The sequence below is a fragment of the Falco rusticolus genome, chromosome 13 (assembly GCF_015220075.1).
Source record: "Falco rusticolus isolate bFalRus1 chromosome 13, bFalRus1.pri, whole genome shotgun sequence".
In the NCBI taxonomy this organism is placed as follows: Eukaryota; Metazoa; Chordata; class Aves; order Falconiformes; family Falconidae; genus Falco; species Falco rusticolus.
In genome coordinates, this window is record NC_051199.1 from 12962127 (window position 1) to 12979317 (window position 17191).

Genomic DNA, 17191 nt, shown 5'->3' on the forward strand with positions numbered 1-17191 from the left:
TTGTGCTTTCAAAAGAAACAAATGTACTTACTCAGATTAATTCCTTTTACCTTATCCAGTTTGTCCAGTGAAAAGATTGCAGGATTTTATCACTTGAGGGTTAAACGTTTCAACGGGAACAGCAAGGCCCCTTTCTGTGGCTGTATTTATAACTGTGTACAATGCAACCAGTGACGTAGCAAACAAATCAAGAAAAAACCTTAAAGACCAAGTTTTAAGTTCAGTTTGTATTATGAAAATGTCTACCGTTTGTCCAGCAGTAGTACATAGTGGTAAGCGTTAAGTTTTGAATAGTGCAAAAGCATTAGATGTGTAGTAATAATTTCAGGATTTGAGGAGTTTGAGATGTTTTACAGGTAAAGTATTTTTCTAAGTACTAGTACGAAATTCGAGTGGTAGTGAGTAAAATACTAAACACTGTGCAATAGCTTATAAAATATATTTACAAAGCACAAGTAAAGATAGAGGACAAAACTGCATATACATCTCTTCACATGAAGAAAAGGAATGAAAATGTCAGATTTATTGCTACATTGTGATTTTTGTGACACTTTAATTTTTAAATCAAAGTTTTACTTAAAAATGTGTGTGCGTGGAGAAAGTAACCTCTGAATTTTTTTCTTTATTTTAGGATGCACAGACTTCTAGAACATTAACTCTTATATCAAAAGCCATCCAGACTTTGGGGAGTTGGGGAAGTTTGACCAAAAGCAAACTTGTAAGGCTACTAAAATTCTTACTCATTTCATAGATAACATTCTTTGAAAGTTTATTTATTTTAATATACCTTTTCTTGCAGTCAAGTTTCAAGGAGACGTTTATGTGTGAGTTTTTCAAAACATTTCAAGAAGAAAAATTTACTGAATCTGTTAAAAAGGTACGTTTCAACTAGATTATTTTTTCTTTTATGGTTGGTGTATTTGATAAGTCTTAATTATTAGAAGGTTGTGTTGTTGCTCAGTTTTCTACTAGAGAGAAAAACAAAAATGGTAGTCCACTTGAGGTGTTTTTAAAAAAATATTCACAAAAAATCTACACAAGTTATACATAGTGGACTAAGCTAATCTGTATTTTTTTAAAATGTAATTTTTTTGAAACAGACTACATTAAATCTGCAATTTCAGAACTAATTAAAGAAATCTTCTGTGGCTTATGGATATACCTTGCTACAGTGTTCCGAGTCCTTCCAATATATTTTAATTTCATCTGTTGCATAAAGTAACTGTTCTGTTCCAGGAAAAACTATACATGTATATTTTCAAAATAGCTTTTGGTTGTTCCGTGTTTCTGAATGGTATATATTCCCTGTGTATTTTTCCCTAAGTTCCTAGATGATGTTTCATCTACTGAAAGCAAAGAGCCCAGTGGTCTGAGTGAGCCAGTACATCTGAAAGAAGGGTAAATACATCTTGAATCTGTGTTGTCCAAAACGGAACAGTCTTCACTGTTTTCTCGTTAATGCTCAGTAAAATGTTAGTCATACTGTAGAAATTACGGTATCTGTAACTTGTGATAAAGCTTTCTTAGTTTGCAGAATTAGTTTAAACCCGCAGCTGTAAAGTTTTGTAACTCGTTGAAGTACTTCGGAAAAGATACTTAAAAGCAGCTTAAAACTTATTAAAGCCTGCCTCCATTTCTGTTACAATTCAGTGTGTGCTCTGTGATGGTTTATTCAGAATTCTGAAAGTGTGTTTAAAAAAGAATGTATTAATTCAATCTAGAATTCCCTTGCATGCTGTTGAAGCCCAGCCAGCTAAATCTTCTGCCTTTGAACTAGAAGCAAATTACCCTGGAGTTGGAATACTTAACAGTAAATAATAAAATGCTTTTACAAAAATAGAGGTGAAAATCACTTTAAGAAATGAACTGTTGTTTTATGTTGATCAAGGGTACCTGATGAATTAATTCAAACAATATGTATGGGGGGAAAAATACTTGTGTTTATCTGAGCAGGTTCATAGCAAATAAAGATAATTCTGTGAAACAAGCATCCAATTTCAAACAAGGAAGAAATGTACCTCTTGTTAAAATACTGAACAGAACAGAAATGGAGGAGGCAACTGTAGTGGATCAACACTTAAAAGTGTACTGAATACAGTTTCTATCTACCCTTGTATTGAGTCATGTTCAACATGATTTCATTTATGTTCAGTTTATGATCCAGATGAGGCCAAGTACATTCACATATAGAAAGTAGCAGGGAGGAGAGAATCTTGTAGTTGGATGCACCTTACTCCCTTTAGGGAAACTTTGGAGTTGTAGGTCTGAGTACGTATGTACTCACTCCAAATTTACTGCCACAAACAAGAGTCTAGATTGTATATTTTTCAAACTCCTTTCCTGTTTATGGAACGCTGTACATGATCAGCATATTGGGAGGAAATCCTGAGGATCTATTTTGAACAACTAGTAGATTATTTTTTTTGTAATCTACAACGAAGTAGGTTTTTATGCTGCTGCATGATGAATAATGTGCTATCTCAATAAACGGGTTTGGAAGCTCTTCAGAAAACTAATGGTTGTACTGTTATTTGATTTTGTCTTTACAGAGAAATGTATAAAAGAGCTCAGGGAAGGACTCGGATTGGTAAAAAGAATTTCAAGAAGCGGTGGTTCTGTTTAACAACTAGAGAATTCACCTACCACAAACAGCAAGGTAGAGTTTATTTATTTTACAGTTAATTTTATTTTCTCAGTATTTTCTAAGTATTTGCATCTGATTTGCACTTTTTAAAATGCATATATACTGAAGTATATATGTTACAGTTACCTTTGCCCTGATTACAAAACACTTCTGATTCATGTATTTTCTCAATTAAAAAAATGCACATTTTGAGAACTTAACCTACAGTACCAGTGCAATGAGGTGATAAAACAATTTCTTAAAAATCAATTCACGCATCTGTTGACAATTTTTTTAGATAAAGAACCAATTTTCACTATTCCAATCAAAAACATCCTTGCAGTTGAGAAACTTGATGAGAGCTCCTTCAACAAGAAAAATGTGAGTCAAATGATAGTTTATATGTAATTCTTGATGTGTTATTTAAATAAAGGATTATAATTAGCTTATAGAGTTACTGTAACCCTATTACTAAACACTTCAGCAAAAAATCTTCTTTGGATCAGGAATAAAAAGCTGTATACAGTATTTTCAAGTAGTCTGAACATGGAACTTAACCTGGAGATTTTGATGCCTGCACCAACTTTTCTGACTGAGGATATGACTTCTGCCCCGACCCCATTTCCAAATTACTACTGTGACCTTATTACAAAGCACTTTTATGTAAGGTATTGGAAGTATGTATTATATTATACTCTACTAAAAATGTAATATTATCAAACTTAGATTTAATCCTCTTGATGAGAACTTCCTACAATACCTTAATCAGCTGAGACAGTTGTCTGCTTACAGCCTCATTCTGGACTGGTAGCACATCAGTGTTTCTGTTGTTTTTTAATGCAGAATTCTGAGGCAGTGATAAAAATACAGCTGTTACTTAGGCTGACGATGGCTAAAGGGAGTCTTCTGGGAATCTTCTGTTACTTTCAGGGTATGAAGGATAAAGTCTGAGGTCAACAGTTAAAGATATGTGAATGAAGAGAACAGAAAATGCATCATGTTCTATTTCTTAAAGGATTCTATTTTGGACGAGGAAATGGTGTAGGTGGAACAAGGGAGTTGTTTTTGTTTTCTGGGATTTTTTTCCTCCTAAATAGGGCTGTCTAGTAAAATGAAAGAGGTGAATAGTCTTCAGAAGTCTTCCTTTCTCCTAATTTGGCTTTTCAAAGTCCAGGCGATTCAACAATCTATTTTGACATATTCAAAGTTGCTCAATAACTGGAATTTTTAACTAAACAGAATAATGTTGTGTTCCTTCTACAGATGTTTCAAGTACTACATGGAGAAAAACCGCTCTACATCCAAGCAAATAACTGTGTAGAAGCTAGTGAGTGGATAGAAGCTCTTTGCCGGGTAACAAGATGCAACCAGAAGAGGCTTAGTTTTTACCATCCTTCTGCTTTTCTGAATGGAAACTGGCTTTGCTGCAAGGCTACAACAGAGAACACTGTGGGCTGTGCTCGTTGCACCGCGTAAGTTGCTTCTCAAATGAAAATAGATATGTTTTGTAGGACAAATAATGTATGATTCCCTATAGAACTTGAAAATCAAAGGCAAGGCTTTTCTTGTCTTTTAACATTAGCAAGTTAAGCTACTAAAAACAGGACTTATTAATAAGGCCCAAAGTACTGGATTTTACTAAATCTGTTTGTCAGGCAGAAGGTAACAGATTCAGCATGTAAACTGGAAATACTGAATGGTTGATTTCTTTCCAGGCAGAACAATAGATTTAATAGCTTAAGTTTATTCATTTGCTGTGCTGAATGGAGAAATATGACATGCCTAGGTCATCTATATGAAATAATTGAAATACCTTGCTGCAGAGGGCTCAGCCTGGAAGTTGGTCTCTTTCCTTAATTACACTGCTTTGTTTTATACAGTTGCTGTTTTTATTTTAGCCTCACATCTTTTAAAAGTGTACTAAGAAAATTAGCTAAATAATCTTGGATGTAGATTATGACAAATCATTTGAGTTTTATACATATGTCAGGAAAATTAGTAACTTCTTGTAATGCATTAATGCCTTTCTTTAAGCTGCTGATTTCTGAAAACAAGTGCTCTGATATTTTTAAAAATAAATTAAACCTGTTCTAGATAGGCTGTGTAAATTACAGCCTAAAGATCTCACTCCTCTAAAGTTCATTATAAGTCCTACAAGATAACTTTCTGAAAATACATATACTTCTTCCATGTTCCTCAGTTTATTCTTATGTTAGGTTTCTCAACAGTTCAAAAGATTCCCATCACTAAATAACTTTTGGTTTTGTTTTTCTGATTTTTTTTAACTGTTCTGGTTTAGGAATATATCTTCTCCTTCTATTCTGGTTACCTTTCAAATATAGCAGATTTTAAAATAAGTATTTAACTGTCATTTAATAAAAATTCCCAATGGAATTTATTATTCAGTATGTCCAGAGAAGAAATATTTCAAAAATATCAAAGTAAGGTTAAAAGCGCTATTTAGTATTGCTGTGCTCGCTGCCCTCAAAGCTGTATATACCTGTTTCTTTAGAACATTTGTCATGGATGCTGTTTTGTGTAGCAATTGTGAAGCTGTCTGTGAATGATAGACATTAAAAAGCTGCTAAGTACACTGCAACAGAATCAGTTTTTACTTGTTTTCAAACCTTTCAGGAATGACTCCCATTGACTACCATCTCTTTTTTCACCTTCTAGAGACGTTCCTGCTGATACTCAAATTGAGATAGATGGAGACAGAGAGACAGAAAGAATTTACTCACTTTTCACTATCAACATGTCTAAACTACAGAAGTTGGAAGGTACTCAATATAATTCTTCTGCATTATTATTTGATACTCTTCAGCTTTAATCCTTTAGGCCCATAACATCAGTTTGGTGTCTTAGCAAGTAATCTGAAAATAATAGAGAATAGAGACACAGAATATATTTTTGTCATTCTGGTGCTCTGGTATCAAACATTCTTCACTTATTTTTTTACAGCAGACATCAGGCATGCACATTTTTCTAATTGAATTTGCATATATGATTTATCTTTAGTAGTCTACACCAAGACAGTAACTGTAGCCAGTTGCTCTTCTGTCGTTGTCCTTTTCCTGAGTATGGATGGAGTGGATTCTGTTTAATATGGTTGAGTTGCAAGAAAGCACTGATCTTCTGTTCATGTGAACTGGAGAGGGCTGGATGCTCAAGATGCTGAACACAGCCTCCAGAGAATAAGTCACAGAACTGTAAATACACGTAGCTGATAGTGTCTCCTGCTTTTGTGTTAACCCATGTTATGATAACCTAGAGTAACTTCACATTCCAGAATTTCAGAATCATCATTTACCTAAGAGTTAGATCTGTTTGTTAATTACTGAAATTCTAATTGGGATAATTGTGATAATTTTTGTAGAGGCTTGCGGAAGTATAGCAGTGTATCAAGGTCCACGGAAAGAACCAGATGATTATTCTAACTTCACAATTGAAGATTCTGTAGCAACTTTTCATACACTGAAACAGATAATAGATATAGTAGAAAAGCTGAATGAATCGCATGAAAAGTACCGAAAGAAGAGATCATCTAGTGCTAAATATGGTAGTGAGTAAGTATCCTACGTACTTTTGTCATACATAAATGTGTATTTTTAAAAAATAAATCACAGAAAAAGGCCAGGCTTGTTGAGGTGAAGATCATTAAGCTAAAGGTGGATTTAGACAACAGAAAGACATGGAGAACACAACGTACATCGTTTGTAACAATGAAGCCTTTTACCAGTAGTTAGAAGATACAAGTTCCTCTGGTGCGGGATTCATCTGTGTTCCTGTTGAGATTCCCATAAGTGGGTGCAATGACTGTCGTTTCCTTGCAACTTAACTTCTGATGTGCACACAAAATTTATCCCTGCCTGTCTGCCTTCTAATTTTTTTCAAAATCTCAAATTTCAGTTGAGAAGTAATTCAAATATCATGCGGGATAAAACACCGCAGAAACATCTTTCATGCAGTGTATTTACTGTTTGTAATTCACTTGCGTACTCAATGATAAATACTTTTCCGGTGAAGTTAAAGCCTGTTCCTTGGAGTACGTTGTTGTTCCAGAGCAGATTCTTAGTTCTTTTCAATACTGGCTGATACCTATGGAACACCACTAGCAAGTTTTCTGATTTCTTAGCATAAATAAGGCTTGATAGATCAGGGAAAAAAAAAAATTCTCAAACCCTGATTTGGTTTGCCTAGTTTAGTGTTTAACTCAAATTGGCAAATGGCAAGATTTATGCAGGAGAAATTAAATGGGTGATCTTCTAGTTAGCATTTGAAATATAGACAAATCTATTTGTTACATGTAGTAAACATTTAGATTTTTTTGCTTAGTTAAACATCTTACTTTAGGCCCATCACAAAATGACCTGCACAATTTAGCCTAAATTTAATTTTTAATGCGAGTTACAGACTAGTGACACCTAGCTGAAGGGGGAAGTACTCTGAATATGTGTAATCTTCTATTTTGTATGTATCTTGCTATTTCCTTATGCAATTAAATGTTTGCGTTCTTAAGTATGTTTCTTGACAGTAGTCCCAAAAAATTTGAAGTACGGTGTGTAAGATACGCTATCTATACTGCAAGGTTACTAGCAGAATGGAAAATAAAAGAATTTTTAAAGTTTTGGGTCCTTATGCAAAAAATAGTTTTGCATAGTAAATTAAAATTGTGTGATGAGAACTAGAAAGCAAATGTGAACCTTAAATATTTACATACAATATTTTATTTTTTCCAGAGAAAATCCAATTGTTGGAAAAGTTTCCTAACCCAAACAAACTGGCACACTTGGATGAAAAAAGAAACTGGAAATGTTCTGGATGTTTTGGGTTTCTATGTTGTTTCTGGATGTTTATTGTTTTTTTGAAAATTAGTTATATGCATTTTTACAAAGTATTTAAGAATGAACATAAATGCTAGTTGTGTTGACAATCTATTTAATATTTAATAGAAAAATACAGACTTGGAAATCTGGTCTTAAGGTTTATTCTCGTTTTGCTAAAGAACTTGGAAGTACAAGGTTCTTGAAGTAGCAGGTGTGAATAAATCTAAATGTTGTTTTGCCATTGTTGTCTTATTGGAAAGAACTTTGTAAACAAATAAGCTTTTTAATGGAAGAAAATCCACACAGCATTTGTTGGTTGGATTACATCTCTCAGTACATACACTGCAAACTTGCATGAGTTTACTATGAGTGCCTGCCCTGCTGATACAGATCTTGAAATAGCAATCCCAAGATACTATGACATGGAAAAGATCTGAAGCTTCACACTCAATTAATTTGACTTTTTTTTTTCCTTGTGTTAGGTGTTGTCAGGACTTGATTTATCTACAGCTGAAGTCTTATGAAATCATGCAGTATGCTGCAATTAATTTGGACAGGAGATATCAGTTTTAGTTATGTTTTTAAGTACTAAAGAAGAGATCAGGGAACTTATGTTGTACCTCTTGTTTACATTTGGGGTGAGTAATATATGGAGTGACATTAGACCACTATCTATTTTCTTTAGGATTTTTTAAGGTACATATTTTTTCTTAATCTAAAAAGAAATGCAGGGTAGCAACATTCTTTTTAAATAAGTTTGCCTACAGATAGAAAAATTTAAATGTGAACAGATTGTGGTTAAGTACTGATTAATATACATCATCCCATGTATGATTTTTTTCTTTTTTTATAAAAAAAAAAAAGAAACCTAGGTCCAGCTCACCTTTTGACTACAAATCTAATAAATAATCTCTATTATAATCACTCAAAGCACTTTAGATATCTGGACTATCCCAGATTATTTTTAGATACTTTGTAGTATCTGCTTGTTATGATCAGTTGAATGATCAACATTGTTTTGTCTTTAAGCAATGCTTCAGTGAATATTTTTATATGTTTAGTTATATGGATTCGTATTTGCCACTTAACACAATTTTAAACTGGCATTCTTGACTTCAGTAAGATTAATTTTTGCTCACTTCATCTGAGAAGTTAAGTTTATGCTGAAAGAACATAATGTATATAACCAGGAAGAAGCAAAGGTATTACTGTGGCAACTTTGCTTCATCAGTATTAAATACAATGGTACTCCTTGGAATACTATTTTTAATAATAACTTTATGTGGTACTTTTATTTTTGAAGCATTTGCTATGAGGTCTTCGTTGTTTTGTTGGATGCTTTTTGTGGGTGCGGGGTTTTTTTGGTTCTGGTGGGTTTTGTTTGTTTTGGTTTTTTACAATCATGATTTGGCCAAACTAATTAGGAATGTAACTTACAAATTGAATAGAAATCCATAATGCTTGAAGCTGTAAGCTGTTTAAATTACTATATACTTACTATACTGTTGTAGGGAGGCTTTTTGTAACAGAAGCAAGTTGGCAAGACAGGACTGAAATCTCTATTGGAGTGAATGTAACGTCTTAGAATAATTATTTGGTTTTAATAGCAGACAAACAATTTCAGAATATTTGTGATTCCATACTAGTATCTGCGATGTCACAATCATTGAATCACCTCAACCATTTTTGCCTTTTCCTTTTTTACACATTTGATGTATTCTGAGGGACTTCTGTTTGCCAACAGTTGAAGTTGGGGGTGGGGGAGGGACTATGGTAATGCCAAAAAATATGTTTTGCCAAGGTAAACTGGGTCTGATTAATAGCCATTAATAAAAAGTTGCCATTAAACCAAGTTGAATGTGGTTGAGTGTCAAAGTTAGGTTTTGCTGTATATGGATTAACCTTGTGGCGAAGTGTCTGTTCCTTGGAGCCATTTTTCTGTTGTTTTCAAAGTCAAATTTATAAAAAATGTATACTCTTGCAACATTTTTTTTAAAAAATATGCACTTTTTTGCTTTGGTACTGGAATATCTAGGAAAAAAACAAAGGCCATTGAATATCTGTGACCATTATGATTTGATTTTTCATTTTATAATGTTTTAAAATGCAGTAGATGTTCTAGAATTTAATTAGGTACAAGTAGGATAATTAATAAATTTGCCTTCATTTTGATTAGTCTAGAAAGATGATGTTATTCAGTAATAGTTCTGTTAGGATTGTAAATTATCATTAGTTTTGATTTGTATTATGATGATGTATTGTTGAATGTATTTTTATTTAAATTTTATTTTCTTATCAAGACATTAAAATGTTTTGTAACATTGCTTGAGAATAACTCACAAATAAATTACAACAAACTTGAGATTTGCTGTGTTGTGAGGCCTGGCTTTTTTTAAATGGTAGCATTTATCTGAAGACTGAATGTAGGGGTTGACGTACAGGAGTTGGGTATAAAGAGATTAATCTAGTTGACAGGAGAAAACCCCAAAATTAAGTTAAGTGATCTCGTGTGGCCACCTACAGCATTGTTGCATTCTAACTAAGATTGGTGTTTGGAGAGAGAAGTGATAGTTAATCATCTAGCAAAACAGTGTGCATAGAAGCTTTAGTAATTTGACTTTTTTTTTAAATGTTTGCAACGACTAGTCTGATGTATTGAAGCATATCTAATACTATGTTAGTGTTGTGTGACTAATCTTTTTCTTGCTTAGTGATTTGTCTTTCATTACCTATCCTGTGTACCAGTATCAGCTATGTGATTTGTCAGATCTATTTAAAATATATTACCTTAAAAAAAAAAAAAAAATTGTCTTTACTTTTCTCAATCTTGCTTTTTATGTAACCTGGTCACTTTTTTTGCTACTTGCTCTCCTTGATTTAGTGGGAGAGCTTATGGGCCAGTGCTTATGGGCCTTTTTTGTAAGATACTTTTTTACAAATGTGTTTTTAATCTCTTGAGATTTTTGTTTCCTTGTACAGAGAGCTGTCCTGTTGTCCTTAATTGCTGGTATGGAAGCTCCTGTTAGGAGTTCCAGTGCAGCCTTACATCCATTATGGAATTAATTCTGATTAATTCAGAGGTAAGCTGTATTAAGGCCCAGTCTGAGTGGTCACTACATACATTTGCAGAAAGCAGAGGAAGTTCAAGATGAAATGCGAAGTATAGGAGGAATTTTTTCTGTGGACATGAAATATTTTCTTTAACAATTCTGTGATGATTATAGCGGAGTGATTATTCTTTTCACTGCTAATATGCTACTTTCTCTAACTGTTCCATTAAGATGAGTTTTCTCTAAACCATGAAAAGGGCATTCCCATTTAAGATCTGTATCTTCTGTGCTGATGACACTTTCAGGTTCTGGACTAGGCTAGCAATCATAGGTGCATAAGGCCTCGGTAGCTAGAAGGTTCTTCCTAGGACTCTGGATTCCTTGAAAATCAGTGAGATGTAGAGAAACTGCTGGTTTCTCACACAGTTCCCTACATCATTGTCCCCCATCATACAGGCAGGTAACTGGCAAGGAAATGCATACTTCCAGCATGTATATATAGGTGAGCATATATACTTATTTTCATATTGTCTTAACTATAGACTATATATACAATAAACATAATGAATAATATATGGGAAACTAAGTGTTTACAAGGCATTATCTTTAATTTCTGTTCATTTGTATGTATTTCAAAGTACAAAGTTTGCCACATTTACTCAGATGTGGCAAGGACAGTTTCAGTATTGTTTTTAAAAGAGCGTGCACGTGGAATAAAAATGAGGCCAATAAGCAACAGCTCACACTAACAAATAAGAGCAACATTCAGTAGAATAGACAAATACATGCAATTTAATTTTGGTTCTTACAAGTAGTTACAGAAGCATGTGTAACCAAGGTTTGTATCATTTATGCAGTTTAAATAAACTAGAAATCCTTTTAACAGCGGTAAGGATACTATATCAGTGTTACAGTGTTCAGTTGTGACGAGACTGCTGCTGGAATACTTTGCTGAATCTCAGGAGCAACATAGGCAGCTGTTTGGAAAAGAAAAAAATGCAGAGTTTGAGAGTAGAGCTATACAGATCAGGAATATGACTGTAATTTAGCTAAATTACTTAAAATATTGAAGTTGTAAAAGTCACTAAATCAGGGACAAAAATTTGATAATCAGTTGCTCTACAATCAGAATAAGGTTTTAAAAAATACAGTGGCTGCAGTGTTCGGGAAATGCATACGCTTTGTAAGAATTTTTTTTAAATAAAAGTGATTAGACAACCTTTAGAAGCTGAGTTGCTTCTAAAATATTCTTTACATTAATAAATGTTTATGGAAAATAACAAAACTGATGCATATATAAATCTTATTTAATACAATGTTCCATAAAGTTGTATGACCAAGCCTTTTTAACTGAGGTCATAATTTTTTTGGTATAACTGCTTTTGCCAATGCTGTGGCAGTTTTATATAAAGTCTAGTTAACAGTTTAACAAAAAAAAGATATAATATTTATTCTCATTTTAGAAACATCTGTTGTGTGATTGTTTTTTTAAAAAAATCCAATCAGACAACTTAGTTTGCTTTAAGGGGTTGTGATGTTGTTCCCCATTTTTATCCTGTATTTTTGGTCATTCTTCCTACACAGGGAAAAAAGCTGAAAGAATCATAGAACAGCTAAAGTAAACCTACTGTATGGCTTGCATTCAAGACTTATAGATAAAAATCTCTTACCTGGTGCCTCTGAAATAATGATTCCAGAAGATTTCGGCTCTGGTTTCTCAGAAAATGCAAGATAGCCCAGGCTGTACTCCAGGTTGGTGTTTCAGTGACAAACTCCACTGTGTCAGGGAGCAGAAAGAGAAGATGATGTCTTGAGGGATGAGTGTGTGTGTGTATGTATGTGTGTATATATATATATATATATATATAAAACAACAGAAGGCTTCAAAGCCAGCCAGGCTTGTGTTCGCACAGTGTTTTCCTCCTCAATCAGCATGCAGGAACTGTGCCTCCTGAAGGGTTACTTTGGTAGCCGGCTAAGAAGCTTAGGGGTGGGAGCTCCACAGGGTTTAACACCGCCTGCTCAGCCTAGTCTGCTCAGCCTTTGCTTTTCCTGGACATCATGACATTGTTACTAGGTGATATAGAAACAAGCCTTCATCAGATGGCAAAAAGGAGGTGACAGAGATAGAAATAGTAAGAGGGAAACTACCCCCCCCCCCCCCCCAAAAAAAAAAAAAAAAGTTATCTACAGTAATGCTTAGACCTGAAATTTATCTTGCATCTTTCATCCATAGACCTTTAAAGTACTTAATGAAAAAAGGGCAAGTATATACAATTCAGACTTTTTTTTTTTTCCATGCTGGGGGATGTCAAGGTGCTATGTATTGTATAGCAATGCAAATTTTAAGAAGTCCAAGAGAAAGGAGCACTCCCCCTGTAGTTTCTGTAACTAAAAAGTATTTAAGTGGTGCCAGATGCAGGCAAAATGCATTGTCTAATATTTGGTCATTTTAATCATGTAGAATCATGCTCCAGAGGGTGACAGTGTGAGCTGAGAGGATCGTGCAAGCCTTTTCTCAATCTGATAATGATGCAGTATAGCTTATAACTTACCTCACAAATTGTATTTAGTCCTGTACCTTTCCATCTCTCACCTTTTCTCCTAATCTTGCTAATTTACCCTAGTATAAATTAGACCAAACGTGTTACAGATTACCTGATTGATTTTACAAGTATCTTAAAATTGAAACAGAAATAATCCTAGTCCTAGATGTGAGATTTTAAATAAAGTATCAAGCTGTACAAATGAAAAAAATCGAGGATGAGTTCCAGTACTGCTGGAAGAGTTCCATAAAAGATCTAATTTTTTTAAACACAAAACATACAATGACTTCTGTAACAGCCAAAATAATTCTCCTAGCTTCTTCCTGAGCAGTTGATTCAGATTCCTGTCAAGAATATTCCCCTGTCACACCATTCTGTTATGGTACGACATTCACGTGGCTTTGGTTTTTGGCTTTTTTAATTATTTGTGTATGTATTCAAATCATATATGTGTATATTCTGGTACTGCCTTAGCCAAAATCTAAAAGTAGGAAGGTGGGTCAAAGTCAAAAAATGTGTTGAGTGATATGGTACACAGGATATAATGTCTGCAAGTGTGAATGATGAGAGGATAAATTTCACACATGCAATACCTTCCAGTGATTTAGACATGTGATAAAGGGAGTTTCCATAAGACAAGTTTCTGTGTGGCATCTTTTGCTGGTGTTTTTGGGGGAGGGTGTGTGGGGACGTTTGGGGTTTTTGTGGGGATTGTTGTGGGGGTCTTTTTTGGATTGGAGGGCAGAATTTGCTAACAGTGGCTTATGGGGTCTATCATGATACTAGGCAGAATCCAGGTATTTATTGGTGGGATGTCAAAAATATTAAGGCAAACTGCACTACCTCATGGATCTATAGGAAGTGTCAATATTTCAAAAGGGGGGGGTATGCTGCCTCATAACAACAAAACAATGTAACTTGGTTTTCAGTTTTCAGTTCAGAATGCAGTTTCATTCTTAAACAGCTAATCTCAGTTAAAATACGCGTAATTTTGTCTTCACAGTTAATTTTTAAAAAATTAATAAATGGAATATGAGACAAGCTTCTGACTTGAAAATCCACACTGTCCAGGGACAATGGTAATAGCTGAGATTTACTCCAGAGTAGAACAACTGGCAAGCAAGAACCTAGTATAGAATTTGATAAAGTAGTCTGGGGTTTTTGTGTCACTGGCTTTAAATCTGTGCTTCAGAAGGAATGGTGTGTAAGCTGGGGTGTTGTATGAGGAATGAAGAAGTCCCAAGGGTTTAGACTTGTAGCATCTCGGCAGAGTCAGGACCTACTTAGTCTCTTGTGAGACAGGGCTTGCCCATTAAAGCAGAGAGGTTTCCATGCAAAAGTGATCAATAGTGGGGTTTTTTTCTAAAGCCTCTTTAAGGATTTCCCTTCTATATATTAGGTGTCATGAGGTCCATTTGTTTTGCTTAATGCACGATGCATTTAAGAATCTGAATTACTGGTACTTTTCTGACTTTGAACTCACTTCTGGAGTTTCAAGTTCATGCCAAATCACATATCGATGTGGCAACATAGGGAATATGGTAGGGATGTACATTTAGTTAAACTGCATTTGCTACTCTGGGTAGCAATACATTTATGTGATTCCCCACCTCCCCTTCCAGTCTCCCTTCCAGTGGCATCCTCTCAGTGTAAAAGTGGTATGCAATTTATTCCACAAATGCAGTTGTTTCCCAAATTCATATTTTGGTTTCTCTTTTGGTTTCTGGATGCCTGCTTCATGCTTTTCTTTCACAGAAACTGTATATAGTAACACTGAAGTCTATTTTCTGTTTTGGCAATTGCATCAGGCAGCTTCAGTAAAACCTTAAGAACTACTAGAGTAGTTTTGTCACGGGGGATAGCTAGTGTGCTGATACAGTGCTAATTTCCTGGGCTGTCTTCCGTTATTGCAGCTCCACTGTCTGCCCTTGTCAAGGTCTCTGCTATAACCACGATGGTATTAGTAGCCCTGGCCATTAATATCCCTGTTTCGCATATTCATGCTGGTAAAACAGCAGAGAGGTATACGTAGAGTTTAAGGTATAGTTTTGGCACAGAACTATACTTTAATTCTTTTCTTTGGCAGATGAATTGACACAGTACTTAAGACTCAAGTCTATTGACAGAACAAACAGTTAAGTGTGGTAATACAATCCTGCACGTGCATTAGCTGGCCAAGATACACACGTACTTACATAACTGTTCTTTGCATTATCATAAAATTGACGTTTCCATAACAGTTCTGTTATTAGTAAAAATAATATTCTATTCTGTTTCAGAGTAAGCAAGCTGTGGAAAAAACAACAAAAATCTCTTAAATTGTAAGAGGAAGGAAGAAAGGAAAAAAAGAACAAAAGTCAGGTCATTTCCAGATACCTCCATTTTCAAAAGATTTGTGGAAATCTATGAAAGGCATTGCACATGCTTCCAAACTACTGTCTGTGCAATATTCAGAGTTTGAAAAGGTACATAGAGAATGAAGATGTTTTTATAAGGTGAAGATGAATCTGTATATTTATTTGAAATGGGATTAGGAGTGTGAAAAGAAAACTCTGATGGCAATGGTGTAAGTTGGGTGTCAAATACTTGAAGCTTTGAATGCATATTATTTGACATGAAGGCAATCAGAATCCAGAGTCAGTCCTTGATGAATTACACTACATCCTTACTATGAAACTATTGCAGAAATTTAATTTATTATAAATTGTGTAATATAAAAAAATATTCCAAATTTGGATACCTACTATTATATACATCCCTATTTGCAGTTGCCAAACAAGTTTGATTTTTTCCCATTCCATAGCACGCAGTTGGCTGAGAAGCTATAATCCTAGCTGAGCAATCACTTGATGGGCTGAAAGGAGCTTGGTTCAAGTTCCTATATTTAGATACTCAAATTGGAACATTTTCGGTAAAGTCTGAATGAGATAAGCAAATGCAGTCTTCCCCTGCCCATTCGGAAATAATTAGGTTTTTATTTACAGTTAAAAAGTGTCAAAGTACATAGGGAAAGCTCACTGAAAGAGCTGTAATACTTTATGCCACTCTCCCACATGTGACCTCCTTAATGTCATTGTGTGGCTGTAGGGGACACGTGTTCTAGAGTGCCAGGACAATACTTCTCGAAAACAGCTTGAAATTTTTTATACAGCTCTTTAGGTGATAAAATAGTCATTCGTTTGGAAACTGTGATTTGATTTTCTATAAAGCAATATGGACAGACTTAAAGGTACCTGTATCATCTTTGCTCTACAACTTACACTGCTAATGTAAGTTCTGGCATTGCACTGTAAAAATGCAGGTTTTATTTTTAGGAGTAGAAAGACAAAGCAAGCCAAGGGTATACCAAATCAAAAGTTACCTTCTTTCTTTTTTGAAAAACCTAGTTTTCAAAACGCCTCTTTCATCCAAATACTGAAAACAGTGTTTGACATAAGCATTCTCTCTTCTGTCAAAGAATACCCCAGTCTTTTGGAATAAATTCAGAACTGCATCTCATTTGAACTGACATGCTTTGCAAAGGAGCTGGTTATGCCTGATGGCCTCTTTCATGAGGAGAGGAGGAGGGGAGGCTAAAAGAAGGGATTGTAATTTTTTTAATGACCATGTTTGATATTTTACTGACTTATTTCAATCCACAGGCATCCAGAGCAGTTCCTATATACTTGAGCCCCTTGTTTTGCTGCCCATCTCCCAGCTGTGCAGGAAAAACTGCTTTACAGCATCATGAAGCAAATAAGTTCAAGTAACAGTTACAGGTTAAAATTATCATTGCTAAATTATTGAAATGTGTGTTTTATAATTTGCATTTGCAAAGTGTACAGCAAATGTGTGACATCACCCAAACTTTTGACAAAGTTTTGACCAAACAAAATTTTGACATCACCCAAACTTAATTATAGTAATAGTTTGCTCTTATGAGCTCTTAGAACTGAAAAGGAGAATTGCATCGTTTCCATCTAATCCCTGCTAAGAAAAATTGGAGGTAACAAGGCAAATTGTGTAAATGTTTTTTTTAGTTACTACAACAGGCTTTTTTTTAATCTCTGGAGGCATAAATTAAATGTGCTTGAATTTCAGAATTTTTTTACTTCAGGAACAGATATATTCAAAATTTAAACATCCATGCAAAAGGTATAAGAATAC

The 17191-nt window shown here is 34.5% G+C and overlaps 1 protein-coding gene and 1 long non-coding RNA gene across 4 annotated transcripts in view; one reads left to right on the forward strand and one right to left on the reverse strand.

Annotated features, from left to right (window-relative positions):
- RASA2 (RAS p21 protein activator 2) overlaps positions 1-9811 on the forward strand; it is a 51262-nt gene extending 41451 nt beyond the window's left edge. For 2 of the 3 annotated variants that reach the window (XM_037406837.1, XM_037406838.1), the window contains exons 16-24: positions 632-718; positions 800-877; positions 1325-1398; positions 2550-2656; positions 2922-3004; positions 3887-4095; positions 5300-5403; positions 6000-6189; positions 7363-8541. In XM_037406837.1, the coding sequence (XP_037262734.1) occupies positions 632-718; positions 800-877; positions 1325-1398; positions 2550-2656; positions 2922-3004; positions 3887-4095; positions 5300-5403; positions 6000-6189; positions 7363-7393 (963 nt within the window). In that variant the 3' untranslated portion in view covers positions 7394-8541. Of the gene's footprint in view, positions 1-631; positions 719-799; positions 878-1324; positions 1399-2549; positions 2657-2921; positions 3005-3886; positions 4096-5299; positions 5404-5999; positions 6190-7362 lie in introns of all 3 variants that reach the window. The other variant, XM_037406839.1, reaches the window with a different exon arrangement.
- On the reverse strand, positions 7911-12551 carry LOC119156681. The gene is made up of 2 exons (XR_005107262.1): positions 12170-12551; positions 7911-11476 (listed from the first exon to the last, which is right to left on the reverse strand). It is a non-coding gene; the product is annotated as an uncharacterized LOC119156681 (long non-coding RNA).
- Between the last annotated feature and the right edge of the window lie 4640 nt (positions 12552-17191).